Consider the following 24,802-nt stretch of genomic DNA (forward strand, 5'->3'; position numbering starts at 1 on the left):
TGGCCAGCGGCACTGATGGCAGCTCTCTCATTACTCATTAACACCTCCATCACTTGCAGGCAGCCGGGACAAGGTCCTCATGCTGCTGTCCCACCCCGCTGAGCTCCATGAGTGCTGCTTCCCACCCTGCTGCATCCCTGAGCAGGAGCTTCTTGCTCCACATCCCTCCCGTGGGCCCTGGATCCAGAGCTGGAACTGCTGTTGCTTGCCCCAGGATATGGAAAATCCCAGTGATGAGCTGTATCCACGGGCGCTCGGGCAGCAGTGACCCTGCAAGCGATCGTTGGGACGTGGGGATTGACTGCTCTGATGGTTTCAATCAGCGCTGCGCTCGCTGCCTTCAAAATGGGTTTTCTACAAGGGTGCCTGGGCCATAAATGTCCCTGGGAAAGGCAAATGTGTCCTTGCTCAGGTGCAAGGAGCCGTTTTCTCTTGGAGACGGGGATTAAACAGCAGTGGTTGCTCCTGCCTGTGCTGGGAAGGAATGGCTCCATCACAGCATCCCTGGAGCATCACCTGCAGCTGCAGTGTCTGGCCACGGTGAGCCACGAGAGGCAGCTCCCGCTCCTGTGTGGGCATCCGGATTCAACACAATGGGAAAGCCTGCAGGGAAGCCAGCACAGCCTCGGCGGATGGTGCTCTGCGGGGTTTGTTTAAAGCCTGGGGCATGGGTGAGTGAAGATAAAGCCAAAGGAGTGAAAGTGTGGGAGCAGAACCCCCCCATCCCCACTCTGCTCCCCTGGCTGGGCCAGCATCTCCCTTGGGAGCAGCTATGGCAGGAACGGGGCTCTCCTTGTCCCTTCTTGCCGCAGGGCTGGGCAGGACCCAGCACCCAGATAAGCCAGAGCGCCTGTGGCCTGGGGGCAGGCTCTGGCTCCCAAGGTCCCTCGGGCATGGACGGCACCTTCAGGCTCCCCCTTTCACCTCTGCCCTGGCTGGGCACAGGCTAACGCTGCGCCCCTCTTCCTCCTCCTCCTCCTCCAGCCCCATGGGGTGACCTTGCCTCCCCCTTGCAGGATCTGCCCTGAGCCTCTTTGCCTGGGCTGCACTGGGAGTTCTGAGTTAGATCCAGCATCTCCATGGGTCCAGGATGAGCCCAGCTCCTGGCACTCAGCCATGGTGCTCACCCTGTGCTGTCTCCTACAGCGGCATTCCTATGGCACCCTGTGCCCATGGTGGGCCCCAAGGGGGGAAGGTCACTGACAGCTCGCAGCTGGGGAAACTGAGGCAGGAGGTGAAGGGAACCAGGCTGCTCCCAAAGGGTCAGGATCCATCCCTGGAAGCGCTCCCTGCTCCAGCGCGGATCACCCTTTCCCCCTGAGATCAGCTCCTGCACACGGATCCGGCACCGCTCGCCCTGTGGCAGCCAGCATAGAGCTGCAGTGAGCGATGTGCAGAGGGTGCTGGGATGAAGGCATGGCCCAGGTTCAGTAGCTAAATCCCAACACGAGGGTCTGAGCAGGTTGGGCACCCCTGGTGCTGCTCCATGGAGGACTCAGAGCTGGCCAAGCCTCCCTCAAGACATAAACATTGAGGGGGGACAGCACAGGGCCACTGCCGGAGCTGCCACTGTGGTGCCAGGGGGCAATGCCAGGAGAGCTGGTGGAGGTGGCGAGGCCACAGTGCGGGCTCTGTCCCTGCCCTTGGGGCAGATCCGCTGTGTGTGATGGGTAGGAAAAGATCCACCGGGAAAGGGGATGGCAGCACCAAGTCACTGGGGTGGAGGCAAAGTGACCCAGAGCTGCTCTTTGCTCCCCACAACCCCCGGATCCAGCAGCGGGGCAGTGCCCGGAGCCATTCATTCCAACAGCAGGAACATTCTGTCTCCTCTGCCTTTCCTGTTCTCCCCCAGCCGCGCTGCCGGTGCCTCCCTGCCAGCTCTGTTTGCCGGGGCAAAGTCCACTCCGGATCATGGACGACGGCGGCTCCCAGTGCCGGCCGGACCCAGCACGTGTCCAGGCTCTGCCGAGCGCTCCGGGGTCCGGCTGTGACACCGGAGCCGGCCGTTGCCTGGTTATATCCACAAAACAGCCCCGTGCGGGGCCGGGGCCCGGGTATCCTCTTACTGAGAACAGCTGAGGTGCTTCAATCCCCACCCTGCCCTTGGCACCGCATCACATCAACCCCAGCCAGGGCTTGGCAGCGCCGCTGCCGTCGGCCCCTCCGAGGGTCTGTTGGTCCCAGCCCACCCAATGGACCCACGGGTTTCTCCCCTTGGCGCTTTCAGCTCTGGATGGATGTTTATACCCACAAGCTGTGTGAATTAACAGCATTCCTCTCCTATTGAGTCAAAAGTCTCGGCGCAAATAGAGGCGCTTCATGGAAAAAAAAGGGAGCACAAGAAGGTGTGTCGTGCTGGAAAAAGCAACAGGATCCAAAAAAAAGGGCAGGAAAAAATGCACCCAAATGTCCCTTTGCCTTTTAAAGCCCTGCTCCCGGAGGATGGGCCAGCGCAGGCGTTTCCAACCTGATCTCACAGCCGGGCTGGGCAAGGTGCTGGTGGCGCTGGTGGCACTGGTGACGGGTGGCACCGGGTGACGTTGTAAGCTCCGGGTGTGTTGTTGGGTGATGTTGGGGCACGTAAGCTGGTGACTTCCTGAGCAGAGAGTGCTGACTTCCTGAGCAGCACCAGGACCGGGGCTTGGCCAAGGTAGGCTTGGTTGGCTCCAGTGCCATGGGGGGTGGCTGTGCTGCGAGCCCAGGCTGTGGCACCCATGCCAATAAAGCTGAATAGAGCCAGTAGAGCTAAAATATGGGGTTTAGATAGATATAGGCTACTAATACAACTGCCAAAGCGCTGGTTTGGAATGTCAGAGTGGGGAGGATGAGGATGGGTGCTATGGAAAGCAGTTGTGGTGGGCAGTGAAGGTGGCAGTGAGGGCAGTGGTGAGGGCATTGTCACTGCTGGGTGCTTAGGAGTGTGGCCACAGGATACGCTACCTCCTCCATTCCAAAGCAAAGGAGGAAGAGAGGAGGCAGGGATGGGTTACGGGAGGAAGGGGAAGCAGAGGCTGCGCCCTGCCGCTACTGGGTTGTTGGTGGGGCCAACTTGGAGCATCTAAAGAACCGTGAGATACTGGTGTTTAGTACATTAATAGGCTTTAATAACGTGCATCATCCTGGGGCACCCCACTTCTGGTCAAGATGAGGCCACAGCACTTGGTGGCCATGTGCTGCATCCTCCTGTGTTTCCCCTTCCTGCTGTCCGTGTCACAGGCACAACCCTGCACAGCCCCAGTGGGGACACATCGGGCCCCCCCCCCAGCCCCCTGCATCCTGTCCCAGCAGGATGGGATCCCTCAACACCGTGGGGAAGGGAGGGTTTGAGGCTGCACAAAGCAAACCTCCACTTTAAACCATGGGTGGGAACAGCCGGAGCGGGACGGGGGGGATGCTCCCCAGGGATGCGGGCTGGCTGCAGCCAGCCCCTGCGGCTGCCTTTGCCGGGGATGCAGACGGCTTGGCCTTCCCCGCCCTCCTCCTCCTCCTCCTCCCAGGGGCGGAGGGAAGCAGTCCCTGGCGCTGCAGGCGGTGGCCGGGAGAAGCGGCTGCTCCAGGAGTCTGATTTCCAGCCCTGTTTATTAATAGCCCCCCCCGCCCCATGCTGAGCCCATGTGCACTGCAGAGCCGGCGGCGCCGGGCTCCAGGGGAGGAAGGTAAGAGCCCCCCCGGGGCGAGCAGCGATGAGGGGGAACGGGGCTGGGATTCACCCATGGGTGCGGGTGAGGTGAGAGGTGGGACCCAGCGCCTGCGGGGCAGGGGCAGGGGGGGACCTGAGGTGCAGCTCCCAGGAACCATCCGTGGACCCTCAGAAGTGACTGGAGGGGGGGAACGGTCCCTCTGGGGTACCAAGGAGTGCTGGGGAGCCCCGGGATGAGGGGTGGTGTGTGCGGCCGAGCCTGCACCCCGCTGGGAAGGCGGGATGTGCGCCCTGCGCTGCCACCCTGCCCGTGAAAGCAGGGCTGAGAACTTCGAGAAATGAGCCGTGGCAGCGGGGCAGGGTATGGAAAACCGAAGCGGAGCCTTTCCCTACCTTTCCCAGGCACTGCCCCCTCTCCGGCCCTTGAGCCCGGGCTGGGCTGTGTCAGCACCGCTGAAAACTCCCTTATTAGGAGAGAAAGTACCGGTGAAAATCAGTTCTTTCCTTAAAGCCGTTGCTGCGAGTGCCAGCCTGCGCTCATTCCTTAGGGAATGACTAGACATGAGCTCAGCAGCGTGGCCGGGAGGTGAGAGCATCCTCCTGCTGAGCCCACCGGCTCCTGGAGGCAGTGGGAGAAGCCCCAGCTCATCCCTGAGGATCGTCCTGTACATCCAGCCCCAAATAGCACCCGGGTGAATGGGAGACGTGGGTATTTGGTGGTGGCAGCTGCAGGTACCGGTGCTGGGGGCAACGTCAGGGTCCGATGACTCTGCAAAGAGGAGCTCGCCCGGCTCCTGCTGCAGAAGCCGCTCACTCAGGCGCTGCGTGTATGGTGTTTGACTCCATCGGAGCCATCTCAGAGCCCGCCTGCGCTTTAGCAGCACATTCCCTTCCCGTGAGGTTATCCCACACTGCTGCCATCCCGGCAGGTTTTACTGGGAATGCCCCGTGCCAGTCACACCGGTGCTGCTGGGGCAGATCGGCTGCGGCACAGTGGCAGTTCCATTGGCACCGGAGTAGCTCTAGGGTTTGGGGTGCAGGTTGGCATCCCTCGCTCCTTCTCCATGCAGTCACTTTAAAAAGGTTTTCATCCCTTGTTTTTGGCCACCCCAAAGCCAAGAGTTTGGGTCCAAGCTACCACTGAGGGTACAAGCACAGCCCAGCCCCATTGACACAGCCTTGGGGTGACAGGGGCATCCACATCTCACCAGGTGGAGAGGAAGAGCTGAGACCTGTTACTGTCATTGCTTTGGTTCACGTCTCCTCTCCTTCCCAGGGACCTGATGGCAGAGCCCAAGCCCCCTCCAGAGCCGAAGCTGGCTGAAGCTGGAGCATCCACAGCAGGAGCTGCTCTGCACCCAGACCCTGCACACAGTCCATTGGACTCTGCAGTGGGTCCGGGGCTGATGCCCTGGCTCGAGGACAGCCCCGATGCCTGCCAAGACCTCCAAACAGATGGTGGGAATGCTGACTTGGAGCCAACCATGCCCCAGCTGGACCAGGATGCAGCTGAGACCAGGATCCCATTGGATGTGGATGTGGCAGGAATCCCGCTGGACGTGGATGCAGATAAAGCAGGGGTCCCACTGGATGTGGATGAGACAGGGATCCTGCTAGACGTGAATGCAGGAGGAACAGGGATCCCATTGGATATAGATGCAGATGGAGTAGAGATCCCGCTGGATGTGGATGAAGCAGGGATCCCGCTGGACGTGGATGGGGCAGGAATCCTGGACGTGGATGCAGGTAGGGTAGGGATCCCGCTGTACATGGACACAGACAGGGCAGGAATTCCAACTGATGTGGACACAGACGGGGCTGGGATCCCGCTGGACATGGATGCAGAGGGGGCAGAGGGCACGGAGCAGAAGTGCCTGACCCTGGAAGAGCTGGGGGACTACTTCCAGGAGTGCATTGAAGCCGTGGAGCAGCTGGAGCAGGAGAGGGACAGCCTGATCGCAGAGCTGGGGCAGCTCCGGGAGCCGGCGCTGCAGGAGATCCGCCATGCCCACGAGGAGATCCAGGCTGCGTGCCGGCTGCTGGCCAAGGTGGAGCTGGAGAGGGACAACCTGAAGGATGAGATCCGTCAGATCAAGCAGAAGCTCTTCAAGGTGACCAAGGAGTGCGTGGCTTGCCAGTACCAGCTGGAGAGCCGGCGGCACGACCTCTCCCAGCACGCTGCTTACCGGGGCGAGCTGGAGACCCAGGCAGGGCAGCTCTCCGGGGAGCTCTCCCAGCTGAAGGAGACCTGCGAGAAGGAGAAGGAGGTTTTGAGGCAGCGGCTGGAGGCTCCTCCATGCCGCCAGGATAACCTGTACCTGCAGGAGAGCCGCCGGCTCTCCATGGAGTTCGAGAGCTTCGTGGCCCAGAGCCGGCGGGGTTTGGAGGAGCACTACGAGCCCCAACTGCTGCGGCTGCTGGAGAGGCGCGAGGCGGGCGCCAAGGCGCTGCAGGAGATGCAAGGGGAGCTGCAGGGGATGAAGGAAGCCCTGCGGCCCTTGCAGGGGGAGGTGAGCCAGCTGCGGCTGCAGAACCGGAGCCTGGAGGAGCAGATCGTTCTTGCCAAGCAGAAGCGGGATGAAGAGGTCGGGCAGTACCGGGTAAGCGGCTGAGCATCCCTCGCATCTTGTTCAGATAGGAGGGGGTGTTCTTTGCACCCAGTGAGGTGATGCAGGTGTTGCTCCAAGGGGTGGATGGGAAGGGTAAGGAGATGGGATATCTCCTGTTGGTTGAGGTCAAAAGCATCCCCTGCCAAGAGCGATGTGGTGGGAAAGTGCTGAGGCTTCACTCCATGAGCTGCCAGGAAGAAGGATTCTCTCGATGCTGTTCCCACTTGGGTTTGAGCTGCCCCTTGGAAATGGCCCCAGGGACCAGGGATATGGCAGCAGGATGGGGGGCTCCTTCCCAGAGCTGAGCACAGGCACCCCACACTCCCCACTTGTGCTATAGCACAGGGCTGAGCTCAGGCTCTCGGAGAAGTCAGTTTTAGGGGAAAGCAGCTTTTCTTCCAAAAGGCAGCTCCTGCCCTTCTCACCGCCAGGAAGGGTCCCACCTCCTGTGCCTGCAGCCCAGGGGCCAGGCTGCTTCCCAGGAGGGTTATTTCTGGCTGCACCCGGCCTCCCCCCCTGCACCTTGTCCTGAGGGATGAGGCAATTCAATATCTCTAAGAGCACATTTGGCAAAGAGGCTCCACAATTAATCTCCCCTTTTCAACACTCCCTGTTCTCAGCTTGGATCCGCTGCCTCCTCCCAGCTTGGCTGCTTCTGGAAGCCAACATTCCCTCTCCATGGCACCTCCTCCTTGCTGGGCTGGGACCAGGTCACCCATCACTCTGCTCGCCTTGGGTTTCAGGGTCTGCTCTCCCTTGGAGGACAGGACTTTGGGGCATCCCTGATGTGGCTCCACTCTTCCATGTTCCCACATTCCTTGTTTGTCTTCCCCTGATCCATGGGTTCTGGCAGCTTCTCCAAACACACCCAGAGTAGCTGGGACAAAACCAACCAGGTGAGAGAAGCTGAAGGACCCAGCACATCCCAGCACAGCCCAAGCTCTTACCTTTGTAGTAAACCAGGGCTTCTTTGCAGAGGTTTTTAAACCATGGACAGGTCCCTCAATGGGAATGCAGGCATGGACAGCCTTCCTCTCCCAGCTACTCCACTCTCATACTCTTCCTCCCCAGGAACAGGTCGAGGAGCTGGAGGACAGGCTGAAGGAGCTCAAGAACGGGGTCCAGCTCCAGCAGCGCAAGAACCAGGAGCTGGAGGAGCTGAGGACCAGCCTCCACCGGGAGCTCTCCATCTACAAGTGCGTTTGTGCCTCATCCTGGTGGTGCAGAGGGGCTGGGAGGAGGAGGATGGTGGTGAAGAGGCTGCTGGTGGTCACAGAGCTGTCAGACACCACCAGCTCTTGGCCTGGTTCCTGGGCATGTGGCTGGTGTGTGAGCATAGGGTCTGGTGGGGCAGCACAATGGGAACCGCAGCTCCTCTGCCCAGCAGCAAATAGGGAGTTGCTGGAAGTTCCTGGGCACAAGGGCAGTGGAGGTTGCCTTCCCAGAAGCTGGTTTCCTTTGGAATATGTGGGCAGGAGCTGAGGTTTAGGTTTGGGAAGCTGCTGTGGATACTTTCCCTTGTGAGACAGCTGTCTCCTGGTTTCATCAGGTCTTCATCACACGGGATGAAGAAAATGGCCCTAAGTTTGGGGACTGTTTCACCCACCAGACTTGGCTGTGTGTTACTGCAGTCCCAGCTGTGCACACTTCATCCTCTGCAGCTTCACTCTCACTTCAGCACCCTTTATTCCCCTTCTCCACCCAAACCTCCTCACACAAGCACTGCACATTCCCTACCACCAGTAAGATTGGTTTTATCTAGGTAAGACTTTAGCATAACAAGGACAGGGGAAGAGATCTCCATGTCAGCCTGGCATGGCACCAGCCATTGCAAGATGGATTAAGGAGAGGGACTGTGTTAACAATTCAACCCAGATCCCAACACCAGGAAAGGGAAAAAGGGGAAAAGGGGAAAGGGAAAAAGGGGAGAGGGAAAAGGAAAGGCAAAGGGGAGAAAAGACCCTGTCTGTGCTGCTCAGGGTCCTTCCAAATCCCAGATCTAAAGCCCACGGCAGCACTTGAGCCTGGGCATAGCAGCACAGTCTCTTACCACACAAATTGCCATGCCTGCAGGCTCCTTATGTATCTCAGTAAGTGTCACGTTTGCACCAGGAGGGACCTCAACAGCTCGGAGCTGCCTCTTCCCATGGCTCCCACTAAAAGTTAGATTCCCTGTCACAGCTGGGGTGTTTGCCAAGGGCTCTGGAAGGGCCAGGTTTGATCCCAACACTCACCACACCATGTACGGAGCCAGTTTAAGTGTTTCCCAGTTAGTTCTTTCATACTGTGAAGAGAAATAATGGTTTTCAGAAATGGCATCTGTCCCCTTTCCGTTTTCTCTCTGAGTAACTCCCATGAACATTCAGTTCCCTGAACTGACTTTCTACCCCTACAGGAGCTGCTTAGAAATCTACGGCCACCTTTGCAAATCAGAAGACAAACCAGACCAGGACTGTCAGGAATGATGGATTTTTCCCCTCTCTGTAGCAGGAGTAAGGGACAGAGGGATCTGCAAGGGACATCTCTTGCTGCTTACCCTACCCGAGGCACAGCAGCTGCCTGAAGCCAGGAATACTGGACAATCACTTGTGTGTATTTCTCAAGGTGCTGCTGGTGATCGAGTAGTGAAACTGCTGAGCAAATACTTGCACTGAACCATGGACACAGATGAAGAATAACAGATGTATGTTGTGCTGTGTTAGGGAAAACACGTCTTGGTGCAGGGGTGGAGTGATGAGCCTGCCCAGGAAGCAGCATTCTGGGAGCCAGTGTTCTAGAGTTGAGTTTCAAAGTTTACAGGCAGGGGAAGCTTTATGCTTTTAACAGGGTTTTCTTTTGTATTTCAAGGGCCTCCACTGTATTGGGACATGCTCCACCACGGGCCAGAGAAACTGGTTTGTGGACAATAGGTTCCCACTTTATATAAAGTCTCACACTGAAAATAAAGGTCAAAGTTTAAGGGTACTTTAATTGTCAAAGGTGTGCCTCAATGAGAAAATAGGCTGGGTCAACCCAGGATCCTTTCATCAAACTATTCATGCTGCAGACTAACAAAACTCCATCCTTCTGGGGCAAGGGTTAAAGGCAGACCCAAAATGCAGAGAGCAGCACCCTTCAGGTGGAAACAACACTTCAGTGCAGTGACAACTTGTGGATATTAAGTTCTCATTTCACACAGAAAGCAGTGGAAATGAGGGGAAGAAGCATCCACATGGTACAAACGCAGGGATGTCTGTACCAGCCCCCAGTCCCACAGGACACACACATGGGCAGAGCTCACACTCTGCTTTCTGAAGAGGTGCATTTTCCTCTCCACAAAGGGAGTTCAAGGCAGAAGGAAAACATCAGCCCAAAGCTCCACAGCACTTACGTAGAAAAATTTATTCCATCTGAAGCACTTACACGCAGTTAGTCATGAGGAGCATGGAGAGTAACAGGCTGCTGGTGGAACAGGACACCCTAGTGAAGATGTGCAGAAACTAGTGGTCAAGGACTAACTCCTAAAACAAGTAGCTCATCCATGTTTGATTTTGCTTTACACATACCAGCTACCAATGGCGTTGGAGGTTACCAGGCATGCCATCTGCGGTACATCAGTTGGTAAAACCAGACACCTTTACAACTTGGGGGCCCCAAGTTTTAAAAACCATTTCACAGAAAGGAAAGAAATATATGTGAAAACACAGCTCAAGAAACACACAATAGAGCAAAATACATGGAAGGTGAATGATGCTCTGCAGGAATAGCTAAGGAATGCAAACCGCTGTCACCCAGCAGATGGGAGAAAAGGGAAAGGAAGGAAGGAATGAAAAACCCAGAATTATCAGTAGAGACCAAAAGATACAGGAAGAAATTTAACTGCAGTTCAAGTCAGAATCTGCAAGTCTGTATCTGCAGAGGCAGAAAAATCCACAAGGTACAGATTAAAGGAATCCCAAGACTTCAGAGTTGTACTGAAGAGGATGACACCTTCCACACTCTGACCTGCCAGTGAATTAACTCTTGTATCATCTCCATTGGCTCAAGCACACTCTAGTAGCTCTACTGATTTAACCTTTCAAATGAGGCAAAAGTCTGCAGCTGTAGCAAGCTAAAGACAGAAGAAAAACCAACAAAACCCAACTCTGTGTAATGAAGGCAGCAAAAATGGGACAGCCAGCCCTATGTGCAAGAGGAATATGGCTGAGGAGCTACAGCATGGTGGCTGCTGCACTGGGCTAAGCCCTCAGGGGGTACTGTCTGGGTTAAAAAGCCTGTTGATGGTATCTACAGAAGGATGGCTGAACACAAAGTCTACGTGTGTCTCAAAACCAGTGTTAAGTCAGTATCAGGGTTGAGAGGGAAGAGAAGGAAAAAGACTAGAAAGAGGAAAAAGGCTGTCATCTAGGATCCTTGACCTTCTGGATCCACGCTTCCTTCAGGGTCTTCATCATTATAGATGTTCTCTGCCTGCAAGACAAGAGATGAAGGAACTGCAGAAGCATTTCCCACCACAGCAAATGGGATTCCATCTGCTAGAACTGTTCAAACACTGGCAGCTTTTCACCTGCAGGTATTGCCCATCCCTGGTCCCTCAAGGCCATTTACATTAAAGTAAAACAAACGATCTTTTTCAGAACAGCCACATCTCCAAAACATATCCTAAGTCCCCTGTAAGTTACTGTAGCTTGTGGAAATCTGCCTCATTAAAGCATTGCAAGATTTACTTCAATGAACAGACTATTTCCTGTACATTTATGAAGTCTTCCACTTAGCAGCAGCATCTTCCACAAGAACTGTATGAACAAAGCCCCTGTGAACCCAGTTATAGACAAAAAACCCCCAACCTCTAAGTATTTGTAAACCATTGTTTCAGCCAAATCTAAAGTGGATTTCACTGTCCCTTTGTGATTCAAGCAGTGCTACTGAGTAATTCCAAGAGCTGTAAATAAAACCAGGGATGCTGAAATCCAGGCAGCAAAACAGCATCTCTCACCTGCCCCTTCCCAAACAACTTACCATCTGCCAGACTTGCATGATATTATCTTCTGATACAGAACAAATTACCCAGGGCTCATTGGGATTCCAGGAGAAGTCTGAGATCTTTGCAGTGTGACCACCATGGATAAACTAGCGTTGGGGATAGAAAAAAAAAATAGGGAATGTTTTCAAATCTCCATTGCAAAGATGAGTAATAGGTCAAAATAGTGAGATTCAAAGGACTTGCCAACAGCTCTGGGGGACCATCCTCAGCATCTTCAGGGGATTGCTCTTCTCCAATTTTACTGTTTAAAAAGAGACGAAAATGGAAAAGTGAGGGGTTGGTTGTTCAGCTTTTACAGTCTGATGGAATTCCTAGTATCACCTTGTCAGGAGAACGTGAGCAATTTGGGATTTACCTCAAGTCCCAAACGTTTAGCCTGCGGTCAGTGCCACTGGAGGCCAGGATAGTTTCATTATGGGGAGACCACTGAACCTACAGGCAAGGATGAATTTAGAAAGGAAGTTAGTTTGGAGAAGCTGTAACATGACAAGACATTCACAACAAACACCACCGTATTTTGTACCATGAAAGCTCTGTGAGAATTGAAACTGATATGTCCAATAATAACACTCTAACACAGGTTTGTGAACATTCATACACCAACAAGGCATTTGAGCATCAAAAAGGCACCACATTAACTTTTCCTCTAACACAGGCCACGTGTTACAAAGTGCAAACAACTCTCAAGGGCAGGAGCTGTCCCTTACCTTAGTGAAGACTGCACAAATATAAACTACAGATTCCTTAAGCAGAAGGTACAGCTTACACATGAAATCAGTTATTAAGCTTAACTGCCTAAAATCTCACATTTAGTTCTTCTGCTAGAGCTAAATCGCTCCAAAACATAGCACTTAATAGGATCACAGGATTAGAACAGAACACCTCATTCTGCACGCTACCCCCCCATTTCAGGATTCCATGTGTAATTTTATTTAGGGGTAACTACTAGGATTAACTAGTAATCCTTCTACAAAAAAAAAAATCTCTGCATATTTCTCTTCTGAGTAAGGCATGAGATGGAAATACTGTATCTGCCCTACACGTGCTACCCATGATGCCAACATTCTATATTTACACCAGCAAAATTAGCAATTGTTCATTGTCACAGAATGTTCCAGTGATCCCCTTGAATGGGTCTGGCTAAAGCCTTCCAACAGGACCAAGCTGAGCAGCTGAAAACACTGCAGCCATTTCATTGTGCCTCCCTGCTTCAATCTGCTGCCATGAATAATTCACATCTACTCAGTGCTGCTAGCATTTCACCCTGCTGGGTGGTTAATGCTCTACACCAGCTCCTTGTTACAATCTGCCCCTGGCCTGCTGGGCACTCCTACCTATATCTGAAGCTCTCCCCCCGCCCCAAAAGCACTATCCAGCTGCACAAGCCACAAAATTATAAGCAGATAAGAAGAATGTAAGAGGGTTTAAGTGCATTTAATAAAAACATGGAGTGGAAAAAACTGGTTTTCATTTTTGCAGACAGCTAAGTAGAACTATGTGCATAAATGACAAAGACATGTTGCTATACCTGAAATATTTCATCTTTGTGTGATTCAAAGGAGTGCAGTTTCAGTTTCAAGTTCCTCAAATCCCATAAAGCAACAGTCTAGGAAAAAAGGAGAAAGCCATTTTTCATTGAAGTAACCACTCAGCCACCAGAAGCTAACCATGTTCCAAGTTCAAGGTAGATGTACCTTATCAGCTGATCCTGTAGCCAGGATAAACTCACTGTAGGGATTGAAAGAGAGGCAGTTGACTTCAGCTGTGTGAGCATCCACTGAATGACTAGGTTTGGAGGTGTTGTTTGACCGAGTATCCCAACTGTAAGAGGAAAAAACATGGCATCGAAACAAAGACTTATATCCCATTTTACTGAGGAGCAGATAGGAAAGCAAGAGGGACAGAAGGACTCAGTTTCTGAAGACATTACCCCACTTACATCATGAGCTTCTGATCATCAGCAACGGATCCAAAAAGAGATTCATGGAGCAGGTGCCAAGATACATCTTCCACTACTGCTGTATGCCCTGTGAAGATGGTCTTTGCATCCACCACTTTGCCTTCCTTTGGAACAGCACTAATATCCCACAAGCAAATGGTCTTTAAAACATATGAAAACCAGTTAAAATAATGTATCTTTAAAGGAGACACTCTCCTCACCTCCCTCCCCTCAAAAAATGCACCAGTTTTGACCTTTGCCAAGGGACACCGGGTGCAGGCTGTATCCCAACTCTATCTGAAGTACTCACATGATCATCAGAAGCACTAAGCAAATGCCCGCTCAGGTTTGGATTCCATGACAGCCCATAACCTTCCTTCTGGTGTCCACGAAGACGCAGATCAGGGTTACACTCTCCAGAAGGGTCTGTAAAGAGGCAGCGTAAAAACTCTAGTGCCTAGTATCATTCCCAGCACATCCTGGAATACCAACCATTGAGTTTCACTGTGCTTTACTAAACTTTGCTTTGATATTTTCAACAGGATCCCTCTCTCTATCTATCTTCTCTGGTGGAAAAATCACCTCTTTAAAACAGAATGCACTGAGGTAACTCAGTTTGTCTTCTCAGCTTAATAAAAGCACATTGCAGATTATTCCAAGCTGCCTCTGTGTGTGTGTGTGGCTGGATGGTCCAGAAGCAGTCAGTACAGTCTAAATTAAAGCTACAGTATCTACAGAAGAGTCAAAAAACCTCTTTTTCACTACATCCACCATGCCTAAGGAAGGGCTGACTGATCCCTGAAGCACAGACATAATAAAGAAGCAGACACCTGGTTTAGAAGGGTGTTTGGTGTAATCAAAGACAAGGACATCACTGGATGGAGTCTTCGTGGCGATGATACATGGGTTCTGTGGCATGTAACGTGCCCTGTTCACTTCTCCCTCGTGATTTATCTTGATTTCGATTTCAATTTTTCCACTGACTGATCCAAAGCCCCCAAACTCTGGAAAGAAGAATTCAGGAGTTGTAAATAAGAAGCCAGTTTCAGACCAAGACAAACATCCACGACTCAATCACTGGTACTAACAAGCACCCATTTTGAACGAACAGCTCTAACAGACAGAATCCCGTTTTCAATTGGAGGTTGTTTTAAACATCTCTATTTGTAACATCAAAATATCAGGACTCTTACTAAGTCAAAGCCCTTTTCTTCCTGAAAACATTCTACTCTTTCAACTTGAACACCACAAGCCCCAAATTTCTTCTGTCCAAAACTCTAAACTGTCATGAAGATTTGTTGTAAACTTGAAACAGATGTTCTGTTAATTCCCCTTCAAATATAACACAATCAGCATTTCAGAATAGACAAAGTTCTGCTAAAAACAAATCGTTGCACCACATTGTAAGAAACAGAGCTTGCTAAAGCTGCCTTATCTTTCTAAGTAATTCAGTATTACTTAGTGCCAGTAATTCAGTATTCCACAGAATTGCACAGCAAAACCCTGGCAATATTAATTGCAATAATCCAGACTTCCAGCAAAAAGAGCAAACATCGGATCATTAAGGACTTTTACCAAGTAGAAAGACTGATTCAACCAAGTAAACATGAGAGATGGTGAACTTGCAGCAATGCTGACAGCCAACTAAGCCCACAGAAAGCATCAAATTCAAGCCTGCCATACCAAACAAAACACAGCAACCTTTTATCCAAGAGAGGCTGGCACAACCAGCAGGCAGCAGAATCCAGACAAGAGCAGCACATGTGAAATGCTAGACTCCTCTGAAAGAAAATATTCTCTTACAGGAGTGACTTTCTCACTTGGAGAGTTTCTGTAATGCAAAAGTGGTAACAAAAGTACCAAGCAGCAGTGCTCCATGAAATTCAGTGTCAATTTGTGGTGAGAAACAGGGAGGGGTGAAGTTTTCCCCCACATACTCCTGCAATAAGCCTGCCACCTTCTTTCTTCATCATTATTAAGACATTACATATTGGACAAATGCTATGTTTTTTGACTGTAAGTCAGGTACCACTTAGAAATAAATGGGTTAGTTTAGAAGTAAACTCTGAACTTTAAGAAAAGGCAAATACGCTCAAATCTTGGGTCCTTTACCTCCTTTCTCACTATCATAGTGTGAAGCATCAAACTGTGCATCATCGTTAGGCAGCTGCACACTGGCTATCACCAGGTGATTTTGCTCATCTGAAGTGTGGGTCCCTAGGACCAGTCGGTGAATGCTGAAATCTTTGCCTTCAGGTCTGCAAGGGAAGAATGACACGAAGAGCAAAAGGGGGTTATATAAACACTGAGCTGATTACAACAGGGTTTACTAATAACAGTCTTTCAAGTTAGCACTATTCTGCTCCAAAGTCACATCTTCCAGAGGAAATCACTTACTGGAATTCAAGATCTTAACCTAAAACTCTCACAGCACAACACTGATAGAGCAGCATTCCTTTCTCTGAGACCTTAGCAGCTCCTCCTCAGCACAACTCTGAGGAGGCTCAAAGCTCACTGCAAGCAGAGCATTATTATAGAAGCTCAGGGCAAAATGGTGGCTATACAGAAATTAGATCTAGTTCTGGTTTTTAGGAAGTTTTTGCTTAGTAAAGGGTGAAGCTGGAAGAAGAAAACCACAGAAATCCAATGCGTGAAACACAGAAGACATGTCCCTAAATCTCTCTCTATTGCTCACAGTCCTCAACTTGATGACAAGGCAAGGATACAAAAAGTGATTAAGGCAGAAAGGAACAGTTTTACTTTCACAAAAAGTGAACCTAGATTTACTACTGATTCTGCTTAAAAAAGAAGGAAGAGGCTGAATTTACCTGGTTACATCAGGCAGCCACTGCGCAGTCAAGCTGGGCCACTCCAGAGCATGGGTCATTACCAAATCATACAGGAAAGGGGTATTCTTTTTCCATATTTTATACTCCTCATTGATCACACGTTCTTCCACCGCATCATCAAAGGCTGCTAAAGGTTTAGTAAAAGAATAATGTCTCAGATTAGCCTTTATGCATGTATCTGTGAGCAGGCAATTGATCAGAGAGCCAACTACCTCACACCCTGGTTTGCTGTTTTCTACTCCATTGGAGTGTTATACTCCACTATTACTCTCCACTATTTGCCCCAATAACTGGCGCAATATATACTCACAGATGATTCAAACCCCCCTGTTGCATATGCCAATCCTTGTTTCTGGCTGTAAAGCCGGGAACTGACATTAACGATGCCAAATTTCATCAGCTCAGTCTAATAAAATTCTGAAACTCGGTGCTCAGGAAGAGGCAGAACCCGGAATCGCGATGTGTAAATGCAGGAAAGCAGGGAACACACCGGTTCAGGTGCAGCCACCAGCTCCCAAACCCCAGCTTCCCAAAGCTGCTTCTGCTGCCCTGTTTCTCTCACCACCTGCCACCAGCCAGAGGAGCGGGCGCGCAGCGGCCTCCCAGTGGCCCCCCCTTTGTCTGCACTACACCGGCGGCCCTCCCCGCTCAAACCGGGCCCAGAGAATACAAACTGCCCCCGGCGGGCGCGACACGAACGGATCGAAAGGCGGAGGAAAAGGGGAGGGCGGAGAAACGCTGCTTCAGGCAGGGCCCTCTCACAGGCCTCCCCCGCGCGGCCCAGCCATGCCGGCGGGGCCCGGGGGAGACCGAGGAGCGCCGGCCCCGCTCCCCTCAACCCGGCGGCCGTTGTAGGGACGGGGAGGGGAGATACCCCGCGCCTCACGGAGCAGGCCGCGCCGCGAGGCCTACACCGTGCCGTGAGTCCTACCTTCCTTGTCCGCCATGGCGGGGCAGGGGCAGCGGAGCGGCGGCGGGGCGCGGGGCGGACGGTGCCGGGCTGGGCTGCGCTGGGCTCAGCGGGCGGGCGGCGGCTCCGCTCCGGGCTCGGACCCTGCGGCCGCGGCTCTATTGTTTCCTGCCCCTGCTGCGTGCCGCTCCGGCGCCGCGCACCCCTTCGCGCGCCAACGCCGGCCAATCACCGCCCGCCGCCGGGCGGCGGCAGCCAATCGAAGAGGAGCAAGGGGCGGGGACACGGGGCAAGAGAGCGCGCCCGGCGGTCACGTGGGAGGCGGCTGGGTGCTGTGGACGCTCCCCTGGGAGCCGCCATTTTCCGGAGGGGCCTCAGTCGCTCTTAAAGCGGCAGCGCCCCGCGCTGAGGGACGGTGCCTGGGGAGGGAACCGGGTCAAGGAGCCGTAAAGGGCCGTGGCTGCTGCAGCGGCTTTCTCCGGTCACCACAGCCGTAGACAGACCGTGTTGGTACCGGACCGGACCAGATCGGTGCGTGTGTGGGGCCGAGGCCTGGCCCTCCCTCCCCACAGGGCTGCCCAGGCGCTTCGGAGTATCCTCAACCTGCTTTTGCGTTATTAATTGTCTGTAATCACTAATAGCTTCCTTTCCTGTCGCTGCTTCAGTGGAGTAGTGAGCTCCTTGGGATGTGGCTGGTTCTGACCGGCCTGCTGTGGGTAACCTGGGGTGGCTGGTCGTGGATCCAACTGTCCACAGTCAAGATTTAAAAGGTTTAAAATCAAAATGTGCTTATTACTGATAAACGTGCGTTTATTACCCAAGAGGAGCACTGGCGTCTCCATTTCAGGCTTCTCTTTGTGAGGTACCTAGATGTTTACCTGAAAACAGAAACTGGAAATCCTCTGCAGTCATTTCTGAGCCTCAGAATAAGCACCGCTCCTGATTAAAAGCAGACTTGATGCTATGTGTTATCTATAAATCTGTCATTTGCATTATTTGGGGAAGTCCTGAGCTCAGCTGTGGATAAAGCTTAAGAGTACACCAAAAAGAATGAAGTAGAACAGTTATTATATCTGGGAATCAGAGGAGAATTAGCGAGCCTCAAGTTAATCAGGTTCTCTACTTTGTATCTGTTAGATTTACAAATGAAAGCTTGCATGAAACAGCAACTAAGATCTGGCCTGAGAATGAGACTTTTAAATGGGGATTTGATGAAGTTCATCATGGTTGGGTTTTCACTTAAAACCACAAATGTGTTCTGCAAGGAAAGGAGCACAGGAAAACTCCAACACTTGTGCAACAGTTGTATTTGCCATGCACCTGCTTCTAGGTTTGAAGGGTTAAATGTAAGATCTGTCCTGAGAGAAAGCTAGACTTTAGCTGTTTCCCTGACGAAAAATGATGTTTAGTTATGTTTCATTATCACTTCTCTTGAGGATGAGTGAAATGCTTGGTGGTGTACAGAACCAGGAGGAAGAAATGTGGTTTCTGGAGGGACTGTGCCTGAACATAACTAACAAGTGGTGGAGAGCTGAATCTGAGCTTCCCCCAGCGACAGGTTTGAGAGCAAACAACTGAACACCATGCGTTAGGATCTTGGTTTGAATACTTGAGCCTGTGTAGAGGCATTACCGATCTGCTACCAAGTGAAGAACCAAACTGAGCGGCCGTTCTCCCTTCTCTGCAGCAGCAGCATCAGGAAGTGAGGCAGGATTGAAGCGCTGCTGGCTGGGGCCATGTTTCCTTGCACCAGGAAGTGAGGAGCGTGACTCCAGCCCCGCAGCGATGGCAGCTGATGAGAGGGACTACAACCTGACTGAGGAGCAGAAGGCGATCAAAGCCAAATACCCACCACTCAACAAGAAGTATGAATGTGAGTGTCCATGTGACAGTGTGATCGCGAGAGGGAGGGAGGGGAGGGAAAACAGCAGGGTCTGCTTTTTAGGCACACGTGGGGTTTCTTAACATGCCGGTGTTGTGTGTGTTTAGACTGTGGGATGCATCTGGAGCTGAATTAATAGAAGTGAGAGATTTACTGTTTATCACAAATAAATGCCTTTCTTGTTAACGGGTGCTAAAGAAAGCATGATAAAAATAAATGAGTTAAGTCTCACCTTGAAAACTTTCCCCTTTCAAGCTGTTCCTTAGCAAGGGAGGACATTTCTCTAATCTCATCTAGGAAGAGTCATTCAAGAGGGTGTTGGTGTTGTTTGGGGTATTTTCCCTCCTACATGCATTACTTCAAGATCATTATCTCTCCCTTTTCCCACCCCTGGAATGTCTTCTAAGAATGTGTCAAGCCAGTGGGTGGTAGCCCAAGGGCTGGCTTAAGGCAGGAGCCCATTCAGTGTCTGAGTACTTTCTATTTCAGTGGTGTCTGTCTGGAGGGACAGTGTCTGTTGCTGTTAGAATATGTATTTTTAGGATGCGTTCAGATCTCTGATAGCAGTGCAGAAATACAGTGACGTATTACAATAGTCACGCTGCTTCCATAACTGGAAGAGGTTTTATTCTTCTTTTACATCCCCTGGAATTTGTTTGCTTTAGAGACCGTTGTTGAGAATCCATTAATAGTGTGTGAAGGATCTAACCAGCATCAGAAGAACCTTTCAGTCAGCGATCATGGTGTGGCATGAATTTTACATGCCAAGTTAGCTCTGTTTCTGTCAACCTGGGGTAATGTTGTATTTCTTTCATTCATCTGAGTGAACATAAATGATGTCATGTAAAACTTGATGATGTTAATCCCACCTTTATAGTGAAGACTGCCTTCTATTTTGTATGTTTCTAAGGTCTCCTCTTTGCATAATGGGTGTTTTTTGGGTGTGGACAGTTAAATTTCTTCACTGAGCTGGAAATATTTGCAAATCTCATCCTCTGCATGAATAACTTCCAGACCTGCAAACTTCAGCAAAGCCTCTTTACTCCTGGTTAAAGTTCCCTTTTCTTGCAGTTAACATGTAGAAGCCTGTTGTGCTACAAGAGCCATCCTTTGCACACAGTGCTGCACACAAAGGGCACTGGCATCATTACATTAAGCACTGGTTTTCTGCTTGGCGGAAATAATACAAGATTCTACCTGTGCTTTTTCTCATCTACTTCAAAATAGGTAATTCCCATTTCACATCTGGAAATGAATGTAAAAAGTTCTAACAACAGGATTTGATTTTCTGGGGGGTTTTAATCCTCATTTTTAACTATGTTTGGTGATCTCATGCTTTCTCCTTTTCTTTCCTCCTCAGACCTGGATCACACAGCAGATGTGCAGTAAGTATGGGGTTTCTCAATAGGACAGTTGGATATTTCTACTGCTTTAAGTCCGGAGTAACTGTGGAAGTCTGGTTGCAGATGTACACTTTATGGAACTATGAAATTACACACTCTGGGGGTTTTGATGGTCAATTTTGGTTTTGCATTTGGGAGCACTGAATCGAGTTTGGTTTCCTCTCTATTGGAATATTGCTATGGTTAAGGAATTGTAGCATTCCTGATTAAGGCTCTGTTGATTGGATATGTCTTTTGAAATCTCCTTTTAGTATTTTTCTTTTAAACCAAATTTCTTCTGAGTAGTTCACTTTTATAGACATAATTAACCATATCAGAAAAGAACTTTCTTGAGGTCTGATAACATTTCTTTTCCATATTTTCCCAAGAAACTCTTCTCAGAAACTGTCTGTAATCTGCCCAAATGCATAGGTATAGCAAAGCAAGTATTTTTGTTCATTCCCTTGCTCTGCATTAATTCCCATGTTCTGATAGCTCACCTGCACATTACTTTGGGATTTCTTTTCTTGTTACAGTCTGGTAAATTATCCCATGTCTTTTTAGGCTACATGCCTGGGGAGACACTTTGGAAGAGGCCTTTGAGCAGTGTGTTATGGCCATGTTTGGCTACATGACTGATACAGAGACTGTGGAACCTGTGGATACAGTGGAGGTGGAGGCAGAAGGTAAATGCTTCATTGGAACTCTATGAACCTGGGGGGAGAAAGGTACCAGAGTTTTACATGTAGTGTTGTTGCAGTTAATTAGAATCTACTTAAGCATCACTAATGTGAATCTTCTGATAGAGCAGAAACAGGACACCTGATGTGTAGTCTTAAAAACATTTGGGCATTCTTGCCAGGAGTCAACTGACAGTCCTCTCTGCTTCAACCCTGCAGGCCATGACATGTTGTCTCTTCTCTTCCACTTCTTGGATGAGTGGCTGTATAAATTCAGTGCTAATGAGTTTTTTATACCCAGGGTAAGTGTTCTGATCTTTTTCCATCTGTAGATTGAGGCTATTCTCTGATAATACCAGCTCTGAATTCAGTGTTGCTTTAGGAGAAAAAGGGACACAAGAGATCACTTCAGCACAACACATGGAGAATTGAAAACACCAGGGCAGAAAGACTTTGGAAGCAAAGTGTTAAGCTTCATTACCACAAACACCAGTTTGCTATTACAGAGCTGCTGTTACATAGCTCTGCTGCCTTCATGTTCCAAGTAGCAATGTATCTCTTTGAGGCTGCTTCAGATTCCATCTAAACAGAGGAATATAACCCTTGTAAATGGGATTTACTGAGAATTTGGGCCTGAAGGCTGAAGGTGATACTGACATGTTTCTCCTCTCACTTTCTCTGCAGGAGGTGAAAGTGCTTTACATTGACCGAATGCAATTCAAAATAAGATCAATTGGGTGAGCTTAAATGATGACTTGTGTAATGAATATGGTTCCTGAAAACATGCATATTGCCTTCAGACTAACACTCTGCAGTGCTGTGATGTGCTGGAGTTCACTGATGATTTCTAAAGGGTGGACTGTGGGCTTCTTCCTTTGAGGCTTGAAATGAAAATCTCGCTGTCCTATGCTCATCAATGAAACTAATTACAACATTTAGTAAATATTACCCAAATTCCAACCACTTCTCTTCTTTTTGCCTTTAAAGGTGGGGAGAAGAGTTCTCTTTACCCAAACACCCTCAGGTATGCAGGTTCATCCATACATCTTTGACGTTTTATGGGTGGGATGTGGAGATGTGGTGTCTTTTAAAGCAGACCTCCAAGTTCGCCAGAGATCTGCTCACATCTGAGTGGTAGCAAGGCAGTAAACTTAAGTATTGGCATGGGAAATATTCATGTTCTGTAAGAGGAGGAATTTGTACTATTCAAGAGGCAATAAAGCAAGGGAAAAGTTACTTATTCACTATTTGGCCTGGCCAAGCCCTTGCATTAGTGTGCCAACTTTCTTGCTCATCAGAGCAAGAACCTCTACAGCTTTTTTGGGAGGAAAAGCTATTAAACTGGATAGCATTTATAGAAGGTGATAAATGCTGAGTACTGATATGAACTGCTGCATGGGATGTCATTTAGAATATCCATGCTTTTGTGTCTTCTTTCTCTAGGGCACAGAGGTCAAAGCCATAACTTACTCGGCCATGCAGATCTGTGAAGATGAAAAGCCAGAAGTCTTTGTCATCATTGATATTTAAAGCAAGAAAAGCGTGGTCCAGTGAATACTTGTCATTGGCTGGCAAAAGCCTCTTAAACTCTAATGCTGTGGAAGTAACAAAGGAATTAGCCAACTAAAGCCACAAATTGAAGGGAGTAATTGTGGGGAATGTCAGCCTGTGTTTTGACTTGAGGATGGTGAGACAGAGAAATACCTGCATGCCAGGAAAAATAAGAACAAGACAGGGTTTGGGGGGATGTTGAGAAGAAGAGGGAGAATTACAGCGTTTGAGAGCCTCTCAGGAATGCTGGTAGTCAGCTTTTAAGGCTGACGCATGTCTTATGTGCTGTATAAACCAAATAGAGAAATTAGTGGAGCTGCTAGCTAAAATACTGCCTTTTTGTAGGGTGGCAGATCTGTTCAACTACATGATTTCATTTGTAGATTTAAATGTTCAGATTCTGAGGTGCGATCTCTCCTCCATGTTTTATACAGAGAGTCCAAACCCCTTGCAGTGGGTCAGAGTTAATGTAGACAAATTTCGGACAATTCAAAGGGCAGTTCAGCTATACTGATGGAAATCCAACCCACCACACCTCTACCTTCAACCAAAGTCATGCCAGCAGGTGGTGCTGAATTGCTGTAAATAAATTCCCACATGAAATGCTAAAGCATGTGACTGTATACATAGACTCATAGAATAGTTAGGGTTGGAAAGGACCTTAAGATCATCCAGTTCCAACCCCCCTGCCGTGGGCAGGGACAACTCACACTAAACCATGTCGCTCAAGGCTCTGTCCAACCTGGCCTTGAACACCGCCAGGGATGGAGCATTCACAACTTCCCTGGGCAACCCATTCCAGTGCCTCACCACCCTTACAGTAAAGAATTTCTTCCTTATATCCAATCTAAACCTTCCCTGTTTAAGTTTGAACCCGTTACCCCTTGTCCTATCACTACAGTCCCTAATGAAGAGTCCCTCCCAGCATCTTTATAGCCCCCTTCAGATACTGGAAGGCTGCTATGAGGTCTCCACGCAGCCTTCTCTTCTCCAGGCAGAACAGCCCCAACTTTCTCAGCCTGTCTTCATACGGGATACTAATACATACATACATGGAATCCTAATGGCAAGTATTAGCTTGCTGTTATTACTAAGAAGTAAGCAGCTTTGCTGCCATTACTGAAAGGGATGCTCCACATTTGCAAGGGGTTCACTCCAACTATGGTGAAACTTGATTGTGTTAAAAAGCAGATGGTTTGGATCAGCTTCCCTATCTTTAGAATGGACAACACAGACAATCTTCATGTCAAAGGCTTATGGACTTCACTGCATCAAAATTAATCACAAATGATTAAATGAGTGCTTTATTTTAAATCACGGGATGGCAAACGAGTATTAAAGGTGAGCAGTGTGTCAGGCTGCGCTCCTCTTTCAGTGTGAGTGCTGCAAGTGCCTGCCCTCAAGGTAGTGTCTCATCTTTGTTTTGTTAGAAAGTCATTTAAACAGACATGGTTTTATTCCCATATTGTGGAGATTAAGGCCTAAAACCCCTTGTGTATTTCTAGAAAGCTTCAATGCTGAAATAAAACTTGGACTGGAACCATCAATGATTTGTATGTGGATAATTTTGGCCAGTGGAGTTTTAACACCAATCAACCAAGTACTTTGCTCTCTGCTGAGGTGAGCTGACTTTTCTGCAAATAAAGATAATAATATGCCTATTTGATAACACAAAAATAAGGACGATATTCACACTGCAGGGGCTACCGGGGGTCTCTCCTCAGGAGGAGCCCTAAGGCTCTCCATATATACCCTCTGTAGCACGCAGTGCTGCTGGGGAGGAAGAGCGAGGGCTGGACCCACCTGTGGGTGCTGCTGGGAGGGATGGGCCCAGGCGTTCCCTCAGCATGGCCAAGAGCCCGAGCCCGCTGGGCCGAGAGTGCCATGGCGGCCGCGGCCGGCTCCCCTCAGGCCAGCAGAGTGCCGCTACCACCTCTCAGCGCTGGCTTTGACACCTCATTGGCTGGCTCGGGGTCAGGCGACTGGGATGAGCCAATCAAGCGTCGAGTTGCGGTGGCTTTGTTCTCCACAGAGGCTGAGGGGCGGCCGGGCCGGGGGCTGAGGAGAGTCCGTTCCTCATGGCCAGCCCTCGAGATCGAGAAATCAATATAGTTAAAGTTTAACTTTGTACAAGTGCTGAGATGCCCAGTGGACACCATCAGTCACGAACTGAGTACAGTGAAGTGCTGTGCTTTCAGATGCGGTGACAGGAATTTGCTAGAAAAACACTCAAAATTAACTAAGTGTTAGTCACTTCTTTTTTTAATATTCGTTAAATACTTACTATAAACCAGACCTCGAATTCGCCTGGTTCCACTCACACAGCTGTGGCAGTGA

General features: G+C 50.0%; 3 protein-coding genes across 4 annotated transcripts; 2 read left to right on the forward strand and 1 right to left on the reverse strand.

The window, feature by feature from the left end:
- Positions 1 to 1,911: 1,911 nt before the first annotated feature.
- SYNC (syncoilin, intermediate filament protein) lies at positions 1,912 to 8,714 on the forward strand (the record flags this gene model as incomplete). Its single annotated transcript, XM_080632351.1, has 4 exons — positions 1,912 to 2,054; positions 4,917 to 6,240; positions 7,321 to 7,445; positions 8,645 to 8,714. The coding sequence occupies 4 exons, from the start codon at positions 1,912 to 1,914 to the stop codon at positions 8,712 to 8,714; spliced, it is 1,662 nt and encodes a 553-aa protein (XP_080488477.1).
- An 891-nt stretch (positions 8,715 to 9,605) lies between these two features.
- On the reverse strand, positions 9,606 to 17,173 carry RBBP4 (RB binding protein 4, chromatin remodeling factor). 2 transcript variants are annotated; one of them, XR_013958273.1, is made up of 13 exons: positions 16,992 to 17,173; positions 16,040 to 16,187; positions 15,324 to 15,469; positions 14,042 to 14,215; positions 13,522 to 13,637; positions 13,212 to 13,372; positions 12,967 to 13,093; positions 12,801 to 12,878; positions 11,628 to 11,704; positions 11,456 to 11,513; positions 11,248 to 11,358; positions 9,795 to 10,698; positions 9,606 to 9,708 (listed from the first exon to the last, which is right to left on the reverse strand). XR_013958273.1 is itself a non-coding variant. In XM_080632417.1 (12 exons), the coding sequence occupies exons 1-12, from the start codon at positions 17,005 to 17,007 to the stop codon at positions 10,633 to 10,635; spliced, it is 1,278 nt and encodes a 425-aa protein (XP_080488543.1). In that variant the 5' UTR covers positions 17,008 to 17,173; the 3' UTR covers positions 9,606 to 10,632. The 2 variants fall into 2 exon arrangements, 1 of the variants encoding a protein (XP_080488543.1); XM_080632417.1 differs by having other exon boundaries at positions 9,606 to 10,698.
- Positions 17,174 to 17,296: 123 nt separating this feature from the next.
- On the forward strand, positions 17,297 to 24,006 carry ZBTB8OS (zinc finger and BTB domain containing 8 opposite strand). The gene is made up of 8 exons (XM_080632466.1): positions 17,297 to 17,501; positions 18,658 to 18,843; positions 20,213 to 20,237; positions 20,799 to 20,920; positions 21,134 to 21,216; positions 21,599 to 21,651; positions 21,902 to 21,938; positions 22,358 to 24,006. The coding sequence occupies exons 2-8, from the start codon at positions 18,756 to 18,758 to the stop codon at positions 22,442 to 22,444; spliced, it is 495 nt and encodes a 164-aa protein (XP_080488592.1). The 5' UTR covers positions 17,297 to 17,501; positions 18,658 to 18,755; the 3' UTR covers positions 22,445 to 24,006.
- The last annotated feature ends 796 nt before the right edge of the window (positions 24,007 to 24,802 follow it).

This window comes from Psittacula echo, assembly GCF_963264785.1.
Source record: "Psittacula echo genome assembly, chromosome: 21".
NCBI lineage: Eukaryota > Metazoa > Chordata > Aves > Psittaciformes > Psittacidae > Psittacula > Psittacula echo.

Coding starts and splice junctions, on each gene's coding strand:
- RBBP4 (XM_080632417.1), bottom strand. Junction 14,216..15,323: donor CTATGATAGTGAGAAAGGAG/GTAAAGGACCCA, acceptor TCTTCTTTCCAG/AGTTTGGGGGCTTTGGATCA. Junction 10,699..11,247: donor TCATGCAAGTCTGGCAGATG/GTAAGTTGTTTG, acceptor CTTGTCTTGCAG/GCAGAGAACATCTATAATGA.
- ZBTB8OS (XM_080632466.1), top strand. CDS start 18,756: ATGGCAGCTGATGAGAGGGACTACAACCTGACTGAGGAGCAGAAGGCG. Junction 20,921..21,133: donor AGTGGAGGTGGAGGCAGAAG/GTAAATGCTTCA, acceptor TCAACCCTGCAG/GCCATGACATGTTGTCTCTT. Junction 21,652..21,901: donor TTCAAAATAAGATCAATTGG/GTGAGCTTAAAT, acceptor TTGCCTTTAAAG/GTGGGGAGAAGAGTTCTCTT.